Genomic DNA, 21,886 nt, shown 5'->3' with positions numbered 1-21,886 from the left:
TTTTTTCTTTCTTATTAAAGTTGTTTTTCTTTTGGTAATCTGGTGCTTTTTATTTAGACAGCTTCCAAATCTATATTCTGCTTAGAATTAAACACATAATATGTGCATATGACACATTTTTATTATGTTTCTGAAATCACCTTCTAAAGTCTACTTTTCAGATCACTTTTAAAAATAATTTTGTGGCCTCCATATATCTATGATATGTATAATCTACCTAGTACATTGTCAATTCAACTTTTGTGTCTTTTCTTCTAGGTAATGTATGGATTTTCAGCCCGACATAGATTGATAATCTCGAGTGTAGTCCAGGGTCTTGACATTGCTTTCCCTTATCCTTTTCTGCAGATACTCCGTGAGCACAAAGCAGTCATCATTCAAAAGCGAGTCCGAGGCTGGCTGGCCCGCACACACTACAAGAGGAGCATGCATGCCATCATCTACCTTCAGTGCTGCTTCCGGCGGATGATGGCCAAGCGTGAGCTAAAGAAGCTCAAAATCGAGGCTCGCTCAGTGGAGCGCTATAAGAAGCTGCACATCGGCATGGAGAACAAGATCATGCAGCTGCAGCGCAAAGTCGATGAGCAGGTGTGTTTCACAGAGGGGCCCTGAGAGTGGAGTATGCCCGAAGAAATCCACCAGGATTATTTTCAATATTGTTTTTCTTTGACTTTACCCTTCGGTCTTAGTAAAAAGTAAAATTATGACCGTATTTATTTCCATAATAAGCATGAAAGTAATTATAACTCATAAGGTGGATCACAATTGCAAAAACTAAGGCAGGAAGTTATTATTATTATTATTGTTACTATTATTTGAGACAGGGTCTCACTCTGTCTGTCACCCAGGCTACAGTTCAGTGGCATGTTCACAGCTCACTACAGCCTCAACCTCCTGGGTTCAAGTGATCCTCCCACTACAGCCTTCTGAGTATCTGGGACTACAGGCACATACTACCACACCCAGCTAATTTTTTTATTTTGTAGAAACAGGATCTCATGTTGCCAGGCTGTTGTCTCAAGCAATCCTCCTGCCTCAGCCTCCCAAAGTGCTGGGATTACAGGCATGAGCTACCATGCCTGGCAGGAAATTATTTTTGAGAACACAGATCTACTAATGCTTCAGACCTTTATGATCAAGAGTCACATTGTATGTTATTTATTTTTCAAACACCAGCTTGAACCAGGCATACTGTATTTTATACTTTGTAATGCTTTGTCATAATTATCATTTATTTTCGTGTGGTATCATGTTTATTTTACAGATGAGTTGTTTAGCATTGCAATAGCAAAAGAAGCAGGAAGATGTTCATGCTTCTGATGAACTTGCAGTCTGTTGCAGAGATAAAAGTTTGATTGATTGAAGATAGTTACTAATATTTTAGGACGTGTAAATGATATAAAGGTAGTTAAGAATATAAAAATGCTAAGGAGAGCAAAGCAAAACAGGGATCAGAATGAAATGGGAGGAAAGATTTTCTGAGTAGCAGGGAGAAATTTTGAGGTAGTAAACAAAGATTTGTGAGAAATTTGTGTGTGTGTGTGTGTGTGTGTGTGTGTGTGTGTGTGTGTGTTTTGGGACAGAGTCTCACCCTGTCACCCAGGGTAAAGTGCAGTGGTGCAGTCACGGCTCACTACAGCCTCAAACTCCTGGGCTCAAGTGATCCTCCTGCTTCAGCCTCCCAAGTAGCTAGGACTACAGATGCACACCACCATGTCTAGCTAATTTTAAAAGTTTTTATAAAGACAGGGTCTTATTATGTGCCCAGGCTGGTCTTGAACTCCTGCTGTCTTGTGATCCTCCTGCCTTGGCCTCCCAAAGTGTTGAGACTATAGGTGTGGGCCCCTACACCTGGCCAACTTGTGATTTTGAGGCTGTTTTAATCATTCTTATGCATCACTAAGCTACTACATGGAGCAACATTTTGTTCTGTTTTCAAAAACAAGTATAGATCCTCCTATTTCTGAGTTAAGAATCAGGAAATTAAGAATTTACTATGTAATTCACCTTGTGACTATGAGAAAATCACATCTGTCTTGCTTACCCCATCAAACAGAATTGAATTATTTGTCCCTGTTTTCTTCTCTCTTTGTGTCACCTAGAAGGTATTGGTTGTGCTATTGCAAATGTTGTAGTTAGTATTTTGGTTAGATACTATATCAGTGTTATGATGATACAGCATGAACATGATGAATAAGCATGGTTTTCTCACTAAATACATATTGTTATTTATGTGTATGTTTAAAGAACAAAGACTACAAATGCCTTGTGGAGAAACTAACCAATCTGGAAGGAATATACAACTCTGAGACTGAGAAACTACGAAGTGACTTAGAACGTCTTCAACTAAGTGAAGAGGAAGCGAAAGTTGCCACTGGGCGGGTCCTTAGTCTGCAGGAAGAAATTGCCAAGCTCCGGAAAGACCTGGAGCAAACTCGTTCAGAGAAAAAATGCATTGAGGAACGTGCAGATCAATACAAACAAGAAACAGAGCAGGTAGGAATAATGTCCATATCCCTGTCTACTCCATACACAAAGGAAATGTGCTGTCATCATGACTTGGTCCATGTGACTCACTGTTGGTTTTATTAGAAATGTAGTACAAATTTTAGTTGAATTACTGTTAATTATTACTGTTTCCTAAGTGTTTATTTCACATTATGAATGAGTAGGCTGCAGGTCTTTTAGCAGAACTTTTGACTCTAATAAGAACAGAGGCAGAGCAGTATTTTTAGGAGAGAATGGCCAAGTACCTACTAACACTCGTATATTAAAATAAAAAATAAAAATAAAAATAAAAGAAGTCCATCTGGGGCATAGACTCCTTTAAAAAAAAAACAGTCAGTCTGGGGCATAGACTCCTTTTTCTTCAGTAAGGTTAATGTGATTAACCCATTTATGCCTAAGGTTGCAGTTTTTTGAATTGCAGAATCAATCTTTGGCAATGACCTTGAGCAGTAGGATATAAATAACTCCCACATGCTTAGTGTTCCAATAATGGAACATTAGGCATAATATTTAGTACCTAATGGTAGGGATCCTTGTGGAAGCCTGCATTAAGGCTGTATTAAGAAGTCCAAGCAGGAGAAATCTAAATGCACAGTGATTGCAACCAATAGCTTTATGCAGATGGAACCCTCCCCACAAAATGCTTTCAGATTGACCAGTACTTGCATGCTATAAATTTGTATTAACATATCAAAACTTTATTAAGTATAGAAGACATTAAGATTATCAAGTAGTAATGAGATGTACTGCTGAAACATTTGTAAAAGTACCTCAACATTAGGCTTCCTGGAAAAAAGTAATCAATTTTCAGAGATTCCACTGGTATTACCAACTTTAAATGAAAACAGACTTGCCTGTGTCAGCTGTAACTGCTGGCAAGAATCCTGATATGGTTTGTCTGTACTGGCTTCTAAATGTGAGTAGCAGCATATGCAGTGAGAACCACAGCAGGAACTTAGATGCAGGTCGGTTAGGGTAGGGTGGCTGGTAAAATTGCAGTCCTTCCATTGCATTCGAGGTTCCAATAAAGTAATTCCTGCTATATCTCTAGATCTGTACTCTATATATAGAAACAGCAGTGCCAAAAGGTGAGATTCTTTTCTGTTTTACGTAATGTTGTTTTGATACGGCAAGTTTGTTCCCTCAGAACTCAGACGTGCACTCATAAAGATACTCTTGAATGTTTAAGATCTCTTTTCTTCCTTTAAGTCTCCCAAAACCACGGAAGCTTTCCAGCTTCTGATTCCTCAGAATCCGTCCAGTATTTAAGTGTGGTGGGAAGATTCTCCTTTCCACTTAAAAACCAAGTTCTTGCCTTTCTAGTCTGATAGAATAAACACACAAGCAGATTCACATGTCTTCTTTCATTTCACTTCATTTTCTCCTCTTTTCACAGAGATAGCTGTAAGGACTACCATTAATTCAGACATTCAGAAGGCATTTCCTATGTTGTGTAGGCTGGTCTTGAACTCCTAGCCTCAAGCTGTTTTCCCACATTGGTCTGACAAAGTGCTGGGATTACAGGTGTGAGCCACTGCACCTGGCCCCATTAGTTTTGTTGATGGAATGTAGTGATAGGGAAAGAATGAAAACATTTCACTGTGACAGTCAGCTTCATGGTCAGGAAAATGACATTCTCAGTCTGATCAAGGAGCCCTGAAGTTACAGTAGATTTATGTATGGTTCCTAACCAAGAGCATTTATCAAAACTGCTGAGGAGTTTTTATATAAAAAGGGAACTATCCAGACTCTGGGAGTGTGGGCTAGGCAGATTATTTTGAAAAAGAGCCATAGGTGACTTGTGTACCCCTACCAAACAAGAGCCTCTCCTGAAAGCCCACAGAGAGCTGGGGCCTTTTTTTTTTTTTTTTTTTTTTTAAACTGAGAGTGGATGTTCAGGCAAGATCAGTGCAGAGAGAAGACAGCCCTAGGAAGAGATACGTTCTGGACTGATGTCTGCTGTGTGTGGCACAGCGTGCTTATCCAACTTTCCTGCTCCCCGGAGCCCTCTTTTCCTGTCCTAAGCCCCCTGACATGATGAGAGATTGCCTGCCAGCTTTCTCCCTATTATTAAAGCTCTTGTTTTCAGAGTTTCTTAAACTTTTGCTTAGAAAAAGGAATTCAGATTTTACTCATCATAAGCAAACATTTTATTCCAAAGATGAAAATTATGTACTTTGCAAAATTACCTTTGGTTTTGATTTTTCCTTCCTGGGAATCCTTATCCAGCAAAGAACTAGAAAGTTAAGAGTCAGCTTTTGTGAGTGTGTTTGTTAAAATATACATGACGTAAAATTCACCATTTTCTTTTTGCAATCTACTCATCTGACAAAGGGCTAATATCCAGAACTTGTAAAGAACTCAATCAAATTTACAAGAAAAAAGCAAACAACCCCATCAAAAAGTGAGCAAAGGATATGAACAGACACCTCTCAACAGAAGACATTCATACAGCCAACAGACACATGAAAAAATGCTCATCATCACTTGCCATCAGAGAAATGCAAATCAAAACCACATTGAGATACCATCTCACACCAGTTAGAATGGTGATCATTAAAAAATCAGGAAACAACAGGTGCTGGAGAGGATGTGGAGAAATAGGAACACTTTTACACTGTTGGTGGGACTATAAACTAGTTCAACCATTGTGGAAAACAGTGTGACGATTCCTCAAGGATCTAGAACTAGAAATACCATTTGACCCAGCCATCCCATTACTGGGGATATACCCAAAGGATTATAAGTCATGCTGCTATAAAGACACATGCACATGTATGTTTATTGTGGCACTTTTCACAATAGCAAAGACTTGGAATCAACCCAAATGTCCATCAGTGACAGACTGGATTAAGAAAATGTGGCACATATACACCATGGAATACTATGCAGCCGTAAAAAAGGATGAGTTCGTGTCCTTTGTAGGCACATGGATGCAGCTGGAAACCATCATTCTCAGCAAACTATAGCAAGAACAGAAAACCAAATACCACATGTTCTCATTCATAGGTGGGAATTGAACAATGAGATCACTTGGACATAGGAAGGGGAACATCACACATCGGGTCCTATTGTGGGGAGGGGAGAGAGGGGAGGGATAGCCTTAGGAGATATACCTAATATAAATGATGAGTTAATGGGCACAGCACACCAACATGGCACATGTGTACATATATAACAAACCTGCACGTTGTGCATATGTGCCCTAGAACTTTATAATTAAAAAAAAAAAAGAAGACCTGATGAGAAAAGGATATATATATATATATATAGAAAAAAAGAAAGAAAAAACTATAAAAAAAAATTACCATTTTCACCATTTTTAAGTGGACAGTTCTGTGGCATTAAGTACATTGACATTGTTGTAATGTCAATGCTTATTTAAACATGGAATAAAAGGACTAGTTCTCAGCCTTGTAAAACTCTTTTTTTTTTTAGACAGAGTCTCGCTCTGTCGCCCAAGCTGGAGTGCAGTGGCGCCATCTCGGCTCACTGCAAGCTCCGCCTCCCGGGTTCACACCATTCTCCTGCCTCAGCCTCCCAAGTAGCTGGAACTACAGGCACCCGCCACCACGCCCAGCTAATTTTTTTGTATTTTTAGTAGAGACAGGGTTTCACCGTGTTAGCCAGGATGGTCTTGATCTCCTGACCTCGTGATCCACCCACCTCAGTCTCCCAAAGTGGTGGGATTACAGGCGTGAGCCACCGCACCCAGCCTCAGCCTTGTAAAACTCTTAAAGAGAGATGAAAAAGAAATTCTCTTTCTCAACATAGATACCAGGGAGAATCAAAAGGTTTTCAGTGAATTTCCCAAACTAAAATATCCTCACATCCTTCTTAACCTCCTTAATCTCTCCACTTGAATCATGGGTACACATAAGCTTTATGTGAAAGCATTGAAATGAGAAGGTAATATCAATTACCTTTGAGAGCAAATGCTAACTTTAGTGCCAGGCAATTTTTTAATGTTTAAGGTGTAAAGTAAAAAACCATCACCATCCTTATCCTTCAAGAATTTCTAGTCTATTCTGTAAAAGAGGAAAGTAAATCATTTGTGACGGATATAAAGAGCATATACAGGGTCTTGTGGTAGCACAGGGAAAAGACAACTAATTGAAAAGGGTTTCAGGAAGGCTCTTGGGAGGGAGTAATGCTTGAGCCAGTTTGTAAGGTTACTAGACATAACCAGGCAAAGACAGGAAGCACAGAGGTGGTGGAAGTAAGGAATGACTGCTTATGGTCTTTATCCTTGGTCATCAGGCTTCCTCTGTCCATTGCAGCCATCTCACTTTATTGTTTCATTTCATAGCTGGTATCAAATCTGAAGGAAGAAAATACTTTGCTGAAGCAAGAAAAAGAAGCCCTCAATCACCGCATCGTGGAGCAGGCTAAGGAGATGACAGGTAAAGCTTACACGTGTACTACACGCCAACCAACCTCACACCAAAGTTGTATAAGTTACGGTGTTACTTGATGAGTTACACAACGTTATTTAGAGTTTAAATATTTTTAAAAGTTGAGGCTATCATCAGCAAATTTACAAAGTTCCAAGACGCAAGAGATCACGTATTTTGGTTGAATTAGTTGGTTGATAAACTTGTAAATCTGGTGTCTCTAGGTACAAATGTGAACTCAGGTTCAGTCAGTGTCATAAGTAATTTTTTTAAAAAATTAAATTTGTTCTGCATGTACGATTCGTTAGTTAAGGCTTATAGGATTCCTAATGTTTTAGTAAGAATTTTTGCGCTAATATGTGTATATTTATGTGTGTGTGTGTGTGTGTATGTTGTCTTTTTTTTTTTACTAAATCAATGGATGTTGTTCTAAGATGCACCACTTTTTGCTATTAAACTAAAAAAACACTAATTTTTTAAATAGAGAACTAACCAGGTATGGACATTTATTCTGTTTTCTGTTTGTGGGGTAGGTTAGAAAGGTGATAAATTAATAAGGAATCCACATATATATAAATACGGGGTAAGAAGATACAGATCTATACAGTAATTAGTGGTGGAAATGGAAGAGAAAAGATGGTTGGGAATGGGGATTTATTATATGAAAATAGTACATTTTCATATACATTCCATTGATTACATTGGTATTCAAAAAAGGCAAAAATGTTCTAAGATTTTACAATGAGATAACAAAACAATAATGGTGTGTTATTAGTAATAGGGATATTGAGAAAAGAGTACACATTTATGAGGCAAATTAATGAGGCCAGTTGTTGGAGTGTTAAGTTTGAGATGTCAGTCAGGACCTCAACATGGAGGTGTTCAGAAAGCAAATCCAGATTAAAGATTAGAGAAAAAATAAGAAGGGAGCCTAAAGATACCCATTAAAACTGTGGTGGTAAGAGAGACTGCCTCACCTCTCCTAGTTGAAGGGGATAGTAGAGAGGAAAGAGAAGAAAACCTGGAATTAATGACCATGCTAAGGGATGAGGTAAAGAAAAGGAGTCAGAAAATAAAATTAAGAGGTGAAGGAGAAAACAGAGCCCTGGAAAGAAGGCTGCTGGGAGGCAGCATGTAACAGAAGGATCCAGAATGATGAGAATCTTCTAGGAAAATATAAAATGTTATTTGAAAGTAAACTGTAAGAACAAAGAAATGTCAGTGAGTTTGCCAAAGGAAAATTTTTTGGTAGCCTCAGAACAGCTTCTGCAAACTGGTGAGAATAAAAGGCAACTTGTAGAATGTTTTAGAGAGAAGAAATTCATTCATTCATGTACAAATTATTAAAGCCCTACTGTAGGGAAGCACTGTGGTGGGCACCAGGAAAGCAGCTGTGACAAGACACTTGTAGCCCTTGCCTCATGGTGCTCACAGAGAAAGCAGTGGTGAAGCTATAGAAGCAGGCAGGGCAGATTAAGATTTAACCTCAAAATATATGGGTAAAATGGAGCAAAGTGGTAGGAAGCTTAATATTATAAATGTGACTGGTTGACTGATTGAGTTAAGACATATAGCTGAGATTTGAGGTTTTGTTACTTTACTTCATCTGCAGTCAAGGACTAATCTCCAATTTCCAGATCATGTCATAGCCAAAAACAAACCATAGCCACAGAGAGGGTGGAGGGGATAGGTAAATGGAGAAGACAAGGTTTCCTCAGCAGTGCATGGGGGATGACCAAGAAACACACAACACAGCTGGCCAGGCCTGAGCATTTTATCTGGTTAGAAGCTGCAGAGTAATAGGACAGCAGGGGAGGTTAAAGTCATAGAAAATGTAAGATAGAACCATGAGATGGTAAATGAAGAGAGACTCTGTAGAGTAGGACAGCTGGGTCCACTGAAAATTTGCCATTCTCTTGAGAAATATCTCTGACTTTTGAAGAGGGTATACTACTTTGGGCAAAAGAATTTTATGAATAAAATACCACTGGAATAAAAATACATATAGTTTAGTTACTAGACAGTGACTAGTGGAAGTTTTTCAAGGATGTGCTGTAACCAGTGTATCAATTAGTGGGACTAAGGCCAGAGTATGGGCAATAACTCAGTAGATGATTGTTAATATTAATAAATTATTTCATTTTTTGGTCATTTTTTCTTTTCCTGAATTTTACTAAGACGCTCTTCATGGATCACAGTGATACTAAAAGTAAAATTCCCTGCAGAGAAACTGGAAATCAGTATACATGTTTACACAATTGCATTTTCAAGGGGCCATCTTTGGTATGCATATCCTTTTTTAATTTCAGAAACTATGGAGAAGAAGTTAGTAGAAGAAACAAAACAACTCGAGCTCGACCTTAATGATGAAAGACTGAGGTATCAGAACCTTCTGAATGAGTTCAGTCGCCTAGAAGAACGATATGATGACCTCAAAGAAGAGATGACCCTTATGGTGGTGAGTCAAACACTTTTGCTTTTTTTAATGAAAAATTTTAAACATATACAAAAGTAAATAGAATAGTAGAATGAACCTCCATATCTTCCGTGTGCCTACCACCCAATTCCAGAATGTTCAACACATATTCACCTCCCGTTCCATCTCCCCAACCCGCTCCATCCAATGGATTGGATTATTTTAAAGCAAATCTCAGAAATAATATAATTTTATGCACAAGTACTTCAGTAAAGTCAAACACTTTAAAGACTGGGCTAAATGGTAGTATAAAGTCAGTACAGTTGAATTTTTGTTTTTGTTTTTGTTTTGAGATGGAGTCTCACTCTGTCATCAAGTGGAGTGCAGTGGCGCAATCTCGGCTCACTGCAACCTCTGCCTCGCAGGTTCAATTGATTCTCCTGCCTCAGCCTCCTGAGTAGCTAGCTGGGACTACAGGCACCCACTGCCATGCCTGGCTAATTTTTTGTATTTTTAGTAGAGACGGGGTTTCACCATGTTGGCCAGGATTGTCTCGATCTCCTGACCTAGTGATCCACCCGCCTTGGCCACCTCCCAAAATGCTGGGATTACAGGCATGAGCCACTGCGCCCAGTCAGTTGGACTTTGTTTCATATATTGAATGGCCTAATGAAACATTTACATGTAGACTGATTTTGATTATAATTTCGAAGACATATTCCTATGAAAAGAAAATTCAGACTCCATTTATAATGAATTATCTATTTCAAGGACTCTTCTGCATTTACCAATGTACCTTTCATACTTGTAATAATTCTGCACATCCTCCCTATTCCACATATCCTGCTATCAGAAAACAAAGAGTTCCCAAGTTCTCTTGCTGCCTATGAGTACCAGCCTTAAAGGTAACAATTATACAAATGACCAGAAATACTTTGAAATATCTCATAAAAAGCCAGATAATTCAGTATCTGTGGAGCAGAGTATTTGCTTCTATCTGGACCTACTGACAAAGTTCATTACAATATGACACTTAAGTCAAAATAAAAGAGATTATGTAATACGAAAGATAGGCTCTCATCACCTTGCAGATGAGAAAATCCTGTCTAAAAGAGACTAAAAAGCTAATATAAATCCCACATTGGACCATTATTTCAACCCTCACTACTCTGATTTATGTGTGACAGAGAAATTAGAAGTAGATGCAAGTCACCATTATAACTGTTCTTATAATTGACAAATCTAAAGACCCTTGGTAAGCTTCATCTTCCTTGATCACCATGCTCCCCTTGGTCCCATTGAAACCTTTCTTCCTTCACATTCTGTAATTCTTAGCTTTCTCTAGAATTCTTTTCTTCTTTTTCAGTGTTTATGTTCCCCAGTTCCATTCTTTGGTATATTTTTGTTCACTGTATTTATTAGATGACCATGCCAACATTTGTGGTTAATCTCTGTTTCAGTTATGGTTAGAGCTAAACTTTATAACCTATAAGTAGGTGTTTCTGAGACCCCCTAGTTATTTGGGATGTTAATAAGTGGCATTGGAGAAGAAATTCTGAGGTAAAATAAATGTAATCTACCAGGTTAAACAGAGATAAACAGATGTCTTTTCTGCAGAATTTCTTGGATTCTTTAATAGTGCATGCAATATGAATTTCAGAAAATAAAATGAGAGAAGCAGGTACCATACATGTATCCCTCTCTGAGCATATTCCAGAGACATCCATCTGTGAGGAGGTCATGGGTCTCTTTAGTCAAGGAGGTGGCCATTTCTAGAAGGGCCCTCCAGTGACGCCATCCTCCAGCAGCTTGACACAGCTCCTCCTTTCTTCTAAGCAAGTCTGCCTGCTCTCCATCTGTTCCCAGCAGTGCTCTAGGGGTAGTTTTAGTTGCTGAATTTCTTTTTTCTCAGTCGTGTGTCCTCTCCATTGTGTATGCCTGTGACTCACTGTCATTCCTCTTGGGAGACAAAATGGTCAGAGGAAGGGAAAAGGAGAAAGCAGAGGAAGGGAGATAAGAGCTCGCTTGCTTTCCACTCATCTCTTCACTAGATCTCATTTCCTAGCTCCAGATGTAGTCCAGATCACAGGTTTTGCAGAAAATATTTGCCCAGAATTGCAGAGAATAAAAAACTTGATCTTATAACCCAAGACAATTAAAATATTAGCGACAATATCTTATTTTAATGTTTAGGTACAACTGAACAGCTAACAGATGAGTACTTGACTAATATTAGACTGACACTCTTCTGGAAATGGCATTCTCACTGCTTCTATCCAGAGCTAATGAAGCATTTGGTCGTAAACAGAGTTGTCATATGAATGGAGGAAACTCTAGGGAGGGGACTTGATAAGCTGCCTCCAGCGCTTCCCATAACCTATGTGATACATGGGCCAAAGAACACTAGTAAGCTAATAGTGTCACTTATTACCAGCCTCTAGAGTTGTTGGCCCTGGTATAAGAAGTGTTGTAGCATTTTTCTCCAAGAACATTGGGTTGTCCAGACAATACAGGGGCAGAGGCAATGAGGAAGGACCAATCCAGGGCTAAGGAGTTTCAAGCCAGTGATGAAAAGATGATGAGGCATGGGAATACAGGCGTATGAAGTATTTAAAGGTAAATTAATTCCAGAGAGTGGAGGGAAACCAGCATGTCAATCGTGGGGTCATTAGTCTTGGCAAAGGGAATAAAACAGGTTCTGGAAAAGAAGGAATCATGGGAGAAATCAGGAGCAGAAGAGGAGGGAGGTGCAGATCTTGAAGGAGAACATATTGATCCAGTCAAATATATATCCTTGTAGTTGAAAAACATATAAACGGGGGAGCAAAATCCTAAAAACAGAGAACTGAAAAGTTACCAACAAGGAAGTTGTTGAATCACTGCAGTCCCCTAACAATCACGGCAGCAGCAGTTAACATTCATTGAATGCTTGTTATGCCACACCAGACTGTTTACCTGCACATTCTTATTTAATCCTCACACAGACCCTATGAGATAGAAATTACTACCCTTTTTTTCCTGATGATGAAACTGAGGCCTAGAAAAGTTGGGTAAGGGACAAGTAAGTGGAAGAGCTGGTATTCCTGCCTAGCTCTGTCTCCTTTCAGACCCAGAGCACTTAACCACTGCCCTGTATCCAAAAGTTACATTAAATAGCAACAAGCAGTGTTGCTTCTATTAATGCCTTAAGGTATTCCTTGTATAATGATAGATATATGTGGGAAGACAGGGATCTCTCTCATTTTTAATAAGCTTATTAAAAATCTTTGTCCTGGTGTTTATCTGGACTACCTATTTTTCTTAGTGATACAACCAGTTTATTAAATAAATGCCATTCATACAACTGTGGTCTTGGGCTGGAAATTTTAAGTAAGAGTGCCTGTGTCTGTAAACAGACAGTGAATTTGAGTGCCTTGGACTTCATCTGTGATGATTATCCCCTTTAGTGTGCACCCCAGCTTCTGGATTGTTTCAGAGGTGCTGGTGTTCTTGGATCTTCCCTTCGCTTTGCAATACAGGTTGGGCCGGCCTGGGAGACTTTTAAGTCTCTGGATGAATCTTCTCTCCATAAGCCTGGGTGTAGGAAGGGAAGAGACAAAGAAGCTCTTTGTGGCTTCCAGCTCTTTTCCAGCAGCTGGGGAAAGGTACAAAGAAAACTGGACAGATGAGAAAGCTCTCGGAGGCCTTTCTGAAGCCCTCAGGACTGTAACATTGAAAGCTTAAGGCCACTGGATCTTTCCATCTCTCCTGCTGGGGACATGCTAAGAGCCCAGCCTTTTAATTCCTTCTTCCCTCAGGTTATTCTCTAACCCCTTCTCCTACAGGAGGGAAGGATGTGTCATTGCTAAACTTTTCTATTCCCCATGAGCTTTCTGAACACTAATTTCCTAGGTATTACATGTCATAAAAATGCCACCCGGATGTCCTGAGGTAATAACCGAGGGCTCTTCGGAGGATTACTAGAGCAGCTTTCTTACCTCCCCTGTACTGTCCATCCTGCCCACTGCTCACTCCAAAGATTTAACTGCACGTATTAAAGTGACAGAAATTAGAGCTGCCTGTGTGAACTCCTTCATCTTTCCTTTAAACCATTTTTGCCTAATTACCATGCAGTAAAATGACTGTGCATGCCATTTCAATATATTTTATGAGGTTTTTGATAAGTTTTATTTGATTACAGCACTAAAGTCAGTGCTTGGAAGCTTTACCCAGTGCTTCACTGAGCACTGCTTCACCCAGTGTGACTGACCGCTCAAAGTTTTCAACACCCAAAGGGTACTCCACTAATAATCACAAGTGATTTTTATTTGGGCATTTGGATTTGCAACTGTTCCTGTCATGTCATGCCAGTGTACCTTTTTCTTTGAAGAGGTGACCTTTTTGTAATTATTTGGTCAAAACAATATGGAACAGATCACTTGGGCACCAATACAAGTCAGGCAGTAGGGATAAGAACCAAGTCAAGGTGGATGCCGTCTTAACTATGCCTAGACTAATTATGTTGTGTTAATTATACCTGGGTTATTTGCCTTGCAGCATGTGCCTAAGCCTGGACACAAGAGGACAGACTCCACCCACAGCAGCAACGAATCTGAATATACCTTTAGCTCTGAAATTGCAGAAATGGAAGACATTCCATCGAGGACAGAGGTACAGTTTAGACTGAAAGTAGGATGTGAGCATGCTGTTGTTAACAAGGAACATTTCCATTGCAGAGCAGACTCCAATTGGCCATAAACGTAGTATTTGTTTGAATCATTTATTCTTCATAAGTGACCTGTAGATACAAACTTATCTTATTTACCTTTTTGTACACTTAAGTGCTATGTACATACATACCTATTGCATATTTTTTTGTCAATACAAATTTTAATTTTAATTTTTAATGCAATTTTGATGGTGAGATTTTATTTTTGTAATTCTCTTTTACCCCTAACATGGTATGTATACAGGATTTTATTTCAGACTGAGGTAAATTATTTTATTTATTTATTTATTTATTTATTTATTTATTATTTACTTTATATCTATAGACCACCGCTGTAGACAGAGGTAAATTATTTTTCAAGTAAGCCCTTTGTCCTTGAATATCATAAACACTGGCTCCCCAGAGTTTAGCAAAACTGCTGCCTCTGTTTTTTGCCAGTTTTTACCAATGTAACTTTCTTCTACAAAATGCATGGAAAATAGTTTAGAAATCTGCTTTAATGTTTTGTGTTATGTTGTATGAAACCAAAATGATGTATTACTGTAACTCCAAAAGTATAGTGACTTCTAGTTAGATTATTCCCGACCAATTCTAAGATCTTTTTAAATATGATATAGTTTCAATAATGGATAATTCAGACACAACCGTACTATTTTTATATTATATTCTTTGAAAATGACCAAATCAGAAATAGACTGCTTCTGGCAGAATAGCTAGAGAAATTGAGTGATTCTTTCCTTTCTTGTCTTAGTTCTACTTAAGAATGAAGTTTCTGCCATCTCATTCTGTTTTGAAGAAAAATGTTATATAGTTGGAATGTCATATCATTGGAATCATACATACAAGAAGGCTAAGGAATTTGTCCAAGTTCACAGCTTATCAATGGTAGATCCAGCATACTAACTGAGGCTTGTCTCTTTAGAATTCATGTTCTTAAGCCATTGTATTCTACTGACTTCCATCCAGGGATTCTACACTGCAAGTCTCCAAATCCCTTTTCTATATATCCATGGGCTGGGCCCATGGATATAACAGTATGGCCAGTATATAGCAGGATAGAGGTTTTTCCAGTTATCTATTGCTATGTAATAATTGATCTCCAATTGTTTATTATTACTCATAATTCTGTGGGATTTGACTGAGGAGTTCTTCTGCTCCATGTGGTGGTGGTCAGAGTGCCTCATGTAGCTGCATTCTGTAGAGTGCTTGCTTCTCTTCCCTGGGCCTCTCCATGTAGCCTCTCTTCAGCAGCAGGTAGGTGGGTTCTAAGAGTGAGAGACTAAAAGATACCAGGCCTCTTAGAGCTAGGCCCAGAACTGGCCCAGTGTTAGTTCTGCCACATTCTGGTCAAAGAAAATCACAAGGCCAGCCCAGATTCAAGGCAAAGAGGATAGATTCCATCTCTTGTTGGGAGGAAAGACTTGTATGTTGAGAAGAATCATTGGTGCCATCATACCACAAAGTTAGACTTTGAAGACTTCAAAATTAGGACTTCTGAGCCTTCGATAGATAGGAAGGTTTTAGGATTGCATCCTGTTGATCTCAGTGGGAGTACTCACTTGCAATAGTCGGAGGGAAGTACATTTACAAACTGCCCAGTCCAGTGTAGTACCACTTTAGCAGCTCCTGCTGGTAGGGGGAAACCATAATAAAAAAGGTGTGCTTGCTGGAAACCAGTCTGTAGCTCTCTGGAGAATTCCCCTGCCGGCCCCACTTGTTTTGCAGCCTTCCCGCACTTGCAGATCTTCACGGGCTGGGTTGATGTTGCTTTGGAACCAGTGCTCCTCCTGCTTGGTGTGCACCTCTTCTAGGAGCCGTTGACTGATGATCCCTGTTCTGCTTCTGCTCTCAAGCTTTCTCACACCTTTCACATCTGGGGAAGGGTCACCAGAACTTTCTCAGCTATCATTAGGAGTTATTTCAGAATGACTGCCAGGCCTGTAATGGTGGTAATTTTGTGACTACATTCAGTTATTTCGATTTTCCTCAGATGAGAGACTAGTGTTATTTTTTAGGTCAGTTAAAGAGCTTCGCTGTCTTAGAAAAGCCCTGGGTGACAAAGTCCTTACTAAGGCAAGAAAGCGAAACAAAACCTCAGAAACTTCTCTGTGACAGATGGCCCAATCTTCCTTCTTGTTCATGGGGTATAGCGCGGACATCTCTTTAGTTAGACGTGTCATCAGGGCTCAGAATGGGCACCATCGGGAGCACCCTTAAATAATTACCAATATTTATGCCTTAAGTCATTTTGCATTTTTCACATGTAATCTTTTGTGATCTTCTATCTTCTATTTTAATACTCTTATCCACAGAATTTTGCTCTTGTCCAGCAATCAACTAGTTGTTTATGTAGTATTAACCGATGTCTGAAGAGTTACCCCATCACATTTTTTTCTTTTCATTTTTTTTTTTGCTACTTCTAGTTGTCAAAACACCATCCCATTTTAATAAGAGGCTTCCTTTTAAACAAAAAGTGCTCATTCAAGGCTCAAAGGAATGATTTCCAAATGATATTTTAGTTATAATGAATGAAATACTACATTCATTTCTGGAACGAAAGGCTCTATGACAGTGTAAGAAAAGATGAAATAATTTAAAATTTCGGGGACATGTACATCATTCATAATGAACAAACATTAAAATATGTAATATGGAATGTTTAAATTGTAAATAAGCGTCAATATAAGTATTTTATGCTTAATTTTTATGGGGGACATATAGAAAAGAATTTTTATACAAATGAAATTCTATAGTGATTTCATGTTGTGGCAAGATGTTATATCTGTTCTGCTAAGTCAGGACAGACTTTATTATAAAGATTATGTACCTAAACTTTTTCTAATTGTTGAGTATTACAAAGTAGGCAGAAAGAAAAAGTTCAGGTGTAATTAATTTGTGGACAAATGACTTTGACAGCCTGTAAATGCCTACTTCTTTGTTCAGTTGATTCTTCTTGGGTTGTTTTTAGAACTGGAATAACACTTAACACTACTCTGAATTCACAAAAGACCAAAGGTAGCTAATGAATATACAATTCCTGAAAATAAAAATTATTCCGTCTCTTCAAAAGTCAAAGAAGGCCAGGCGCAGTGGCTCCTGCCTGTAATCCCAGCACTTTGGGAGACCCAGGCCAGTGGATCACCTGAGGTCAGGAGTTCGAGACGAGCCTAGCCAACATGGCGAAACCCTGTTTCTACTAAAAATACAAAAAATTAACCAAGTGTGGTGGCAGGCGCCTGTAATCCCAGCTACTCAGGAGACTGAGGCAGGAGAATTGCTTGAACCCAGGAGGTGGAGGTTGCAGTGAGCCGAGATTGCACCACGGCATGCCAGCCTGGGCAACAAGAGCAAAACTCCGTCCAAGAAAAAAAAAAAAGTCAAAGAAATGCAAATTAAATCAACAACAAAGTTCCACTTTTGGTCTATTAACTGAGCTAAATGTTTTTTTTTTTAATTATAACAGTCACTACTGTTCAAGGTGGTGGTTGCTGATAGAAGTGTAAATTGGCCAATTTGATGGACTTTTAAGAAGTTAATGTTTAGATATTTGTATACTGGAGTGTTTATTTTAGTAATATTCCAATAGCAAAAAATTAGAAACAACTTCAACACCCATCAGTAAAATAATAGCTAAGCAAATGGTGACACACCTGACTGTATATTTAAATATCATAAATTTGGGAAACAATGCAATGCCAAGTTTAAAAGATCATATAAAATTATAATGACAATATTATTCTAATTCTTTAAATCTATAGATGCATAGAGAAAAAGACTAAGAAAAAATTATAGTTTTTCTGTGGAGATAGGATTATGGTGTGTTTTTCTTCTTTGAACTTTTCTTATTTCCTAGATTTTCTATAAAAGCTTATTCTGCTCTCATATCAGAAAAGCAAAAGTAAATATTCTCTTTTTAAACAATTGGGTAGATTTGCCAATCATTTAATAATTATACATTGACCATTTAGTTAAATAGATGATTGCTGTCATTCTCTTGCTCCTCCATCCTCACTTCTGTCTAACAAAGGGACTCTTTATCTTCTACTACATTAATTCTAATAGTACAATTATTTCTCCTCTTACCTCATTAAAAATTAAAACCTTAAGTAAACATGTTGCCAAAACAATTATGGCACCCACAACTTCCATGATGATGGTTAGTTGTTTGCATTATTTTTAAGCTTTAATTAGTGTACCTTTATTTATCCTAGTAGGTCTCACTGTGATTCTGTTTTGGAACCAGTTGACACACTTTTAAAATGTTATTAGGTTATTCTTCAGTTTATTAAGAACTATACAGTCATCCCTTGGTTTCCGCAGGGGATTGGCTCCAGGACTTTCATGAATACCAAAATCTAAGGATGCTCAAGTCTCTTATATAAAATGCAGTAGTATTTACATATAACCTATGCACATCCTTCCATATTCTTTAAGTCATCTCTACGTTACTTATAATACCTAAGACAAGCTATGTAACTATAGCATTATTTAATACCTAAGAAAATATATAGTTAAATAAAACATTATTTAATACCTAAGACAAATACAGTATATTGTAGTACCTAAGACAATATAAATGCTATGTAAACAATGCAGTATAACAGTTATGATACTGTATTGTTGTTTATTTGTAATAAAAAGCCAAGGTGCGCAGTGCAGGCCTATCTGCAGAGCCAAGGCTGGGCTTTATGTCGATTTTAGGAGTCTCTTCTTAGCGGGGACATAGCCCAGCCTAACCAAGCAGCGTTTTGTTAAAGTAGTGAGGGCTAAACTCTTTTCACTGTTTTCTGAAGAGGCAGTAAATAATCTAACAGTAAAAATGTGATAATCATTTTTATTTTTATTGTTTGGGAGGTTTTTTTGGGAATATTTTTGATCCACAGTTGGTTGAATCTGAGAGGATGTGGAACCCACAGATACAGAACCCAAGGATATGGAGGGCTGACTGTATATGTTTTGGTTTTTCAGATTTCAGTTTTCTCTGTGTGATCTCAATATATTTATGCTGGCATTTCATATTTTCAAAAATCATTCTTCCTGATTGCAAATGTAGAACCTGCCCATTGTAAACAATTTAAATATAGGAATGTACAATGTAAAGAAATGAAACTTTCCCATAGTACATTCCGTCCTCTGAGATAACCATTGATGGCCTTCCAAATTTTTATATGCATGTGCTAGGTATACATTTAAAAGTCACATACGTTTGTGTTTTATTAACAAAAACAAGGTATATTTTCTGTCCTGCAGTTTGTATGTTCATGTAATACTTTAAGACATATTTATCTGCTCATGTTGATATACTTCATTCTTTTTTTTTTTTTTTTTGAGACGGAGTCTCGTTCTTCTGCCCCAGCTGGAGTGCAGTGGTGCGATCTCAGCTCACTGCAACCTCCGCCTCCTGGGTTCAAGCGATTCTCCTGCCTCTGCCTCATGAGTAGCTGGGATTACTAACGCATGCCACCACACCTGGCTAATTTTTGTGTTTTTAGTAGAGATGGAGTTTCACCATGTTGCAGTCAGGCTGGTCTTGAGCTCCTGACCTTGTGATCTACCCGCCTCGGCCTCCCAAAGTGCTGGGGTTACAGGCATGAGCCACCGCGCCTGGCCTACTTCATTCTTTTTAACAGCTAAAAAATATTTCACAGTTTGGCTATACCGTAATTTATTTAAGCAACTGTCCTATTGACTGACATTCAGATTCTTGCCAGTTTTTTGCAATTACAAAAAAAAAAAAGCTGCAATGAACATCTTTTTCCATATATTTTTATATACTTGTGTATTTCTGTAGGATTAATTCCTAAATGTAGATTTGCTAGGTTAAAGGTATGCACATTTAAATTTTAGTAAGTTCAGCAAAATCGCCCTTTTCAAAGGCCTACCTTTACTTCCACCAATATCATATGAAACACTGTGGCTAACACAGAGCATCATGAATCTTTTTAGTCTTTGCCAGTCTGATAGGGGAGAAGTAGCAGTTCAGTGTTGTTTAATTTGCATTTCTCTCATTGTTAGCTAGGTTGAGCATTTTTTAAATATATTCTCTAGATGTTTGTATTTCTTATTCTGTAAGTTTGCCTATTTTTCCATTGAGCTATTTGTCATTTTCTCATTGACTTGTATGTCTTCTGGCTTGTCTTGACCATCTTGTGATTCCTGGTGTTTAGGAGCCAAGTGAGAAGAAGGTACCTCTGGACATGTCATTGTTCCTTAAGCTCCAAAAGCGGGTCACAGAGCTGGAGCAGGAGAAGCAGGTGATGCAGGATGAGCTGGACCGCAAGGAGGAGCAGGTGCTCCGCAGCAAGGCCAAGGTGCACAGCACAGCCCGTCCGCAGAGCTGAGGCGGGGCTTTATGTCCATTTCAGCAGTCTTTTCCTTAGTGGGGACTCAGCCCAGCCTATCCAAGCAGCACTTGGTTAAAATAGTGAGGGCTAAACTCTCTTCCCCGTTTTCTGTAGAGCAAGTAAATATTTTAAGAGTAAAAATGTGACGATTAAATATGAAACTTTTACTTTAACTTTTCCCTAGGAAGAAGAAAGACCACAAATTAGAGGTGCAGAACTGGAATATGAGTCACTCAAGGTAATGGGGAGTTTCTGCTCAAGACTTTGAATATTTTGTTTTGGCAAGAGGCCCACTCAGAGCCTCTCTTTTTCTCAGAGAACATCCTTAAGGGCTGGAGGTTGCACCAGAGGTCCTAGCTTCAGCCTTATTCCGCATTACTTCTTGTTGTTTCTTTTTATAAATTCCATTTCATATAAGCTATACTTCAGTCTAAATAGGAACAGGAGAAGTAGCTGCCATTCGAGGCTGTGGTAGTAAAGGATGTGGACTCTAGCATCGGCCACTATAAAAATCCAACTGGGTGTGATGGGGCAGACCAGACATAGAAGTAGGAATCTGCTCTCCAGATCTTCTCCTGCCCCACACAATAATGAATGAATAAAAACATTCTCTGTAGTATGAATGAAGCCGCGATTCACAAAGCATTAGATTAGTGGCTCTCAAAACATGGTCCCTGGACCAGCAGGATCAATGTCACCTGGTAGCTTGTTGGAAATGCAAATTTTCAGGCCTCACACTACTAAACTTATTAAATCAGAATCTCTGAGGGTGGACCCCAGCAATCTGTGTTTGAACAAGACCTCTGGGTGATTCTGATACACAGTAAACTTGGGAAACATTTGTAGTTTACACGTCAAAGTAATGACATTTATGTGTCTTCTGTTACAGAAATAAGCAATAAGAATCTGATTACCAGTTGGTGGGAGAACGGGGAAGGGAGGGAGCATTCATTTTTATAAAAGAATAGATTAATTCATGAAAGAAAGGTTATATATTCTTAAACTAGAAAAAAGAAGGACTTTAAATAGTTTTTTTATTTTTCTTTTGAGATGGAGTCTCGCTCTGTTGCCCAGGCTGGAGTGCAGTGGCACGATCTCGGCTCACTGCAAGCTCTGACTCCTGGATTCACGCCATTCTCCTGCCTCAGCCTCCTGAGTAGCTGGGACTACAGGCGCCCGCCACCACGCCCAGCTAATTTTTGTATTTTTAGTAGAGACGGGGTTTCACCGTGTTAGCCAGGACAGTCTCGATCTCCTGACCTTGTGATCCGCCCGCTTCGACCTCCTAAAGTGCTGGGATTACAGGCATGAGCCACCGTGCCCAGCCTAAATAGTTTTAATATAACACATTGAAAGGACTGATATGGTGCTACAAACCTAAGCTTTTGTCTCTGGGAAGAAACTAAAATATGCAGTGTTTATACACAAGTGTTTCAGTATCATCAGGCCATGCGTCCTGTGCTAAATGAGGCACCATGGTGCTTTTAAGTGCGTGTCTACATCTATGTTTCCCAAC

At 38.8% G+C, this 21,886-nt stretch overlaps 1 protein-coding gene across 4 annotated transcripts in view; it reads left to right on the top strand.

Moving 5' to 3' along the window:
- MYO5A (myosin VA) overlaps nt 1–21,886 on the top strand; it is a 220,963-nt gene that overhangs the window by 152,962 nt on the left and 46,115 nt on the right. For all 4 annotated transcript variants that reach the window (XM_015142269.3, XM_015142271.3, XM_028850935.2 and 1 more), the window contains exons 21-27: nt 349–588; nt 2,248–2,496; nt 6,818–6,911; nt 9,212–9,360; nt 13,855–13,968; nt 20,194–20,337; nt 20,555–20,608. In XM_015142269.3, coding sequence (XP_014997755.2) covers nt 349–588; nt 2,248–2,496; nt 6,818–6,911; nt 9,212–9,360; nt 13,855–13,968; nt 20,194–20,337; nt 20,555–20,608 — 1,044 coding nt within the window. The remainder of the gene's footprint in view (nt 1–348; nt 589–2,247; nt 2,497–6,817; nt 6,912–9,211; nt 9,361–13,854; nt 13,969–20,193; nt 20,338–20,554; nt 20,609–21,886) is intronic.

The sequence above is a fragment of the Macaca mulatta genome, chromosome 7 (genome assembly GCF_049350105.2).
Source record: "Macaca mulatta isolate MMU2019108-1 chromosome 7, T2T-MMU8v2.0, whole genome shotgun sequence".
In the NCBI taxonomy this organism is placed as follows: domain Eukaryota; kingdom Metazoa; phylum Chordata; class Mammalia; order Primates; family Cercopithecidae; genus Macaca; species Macaca mulatta.
This window is presented reverse-complemented; position numbering and strand designations above follow the sequence as displayed.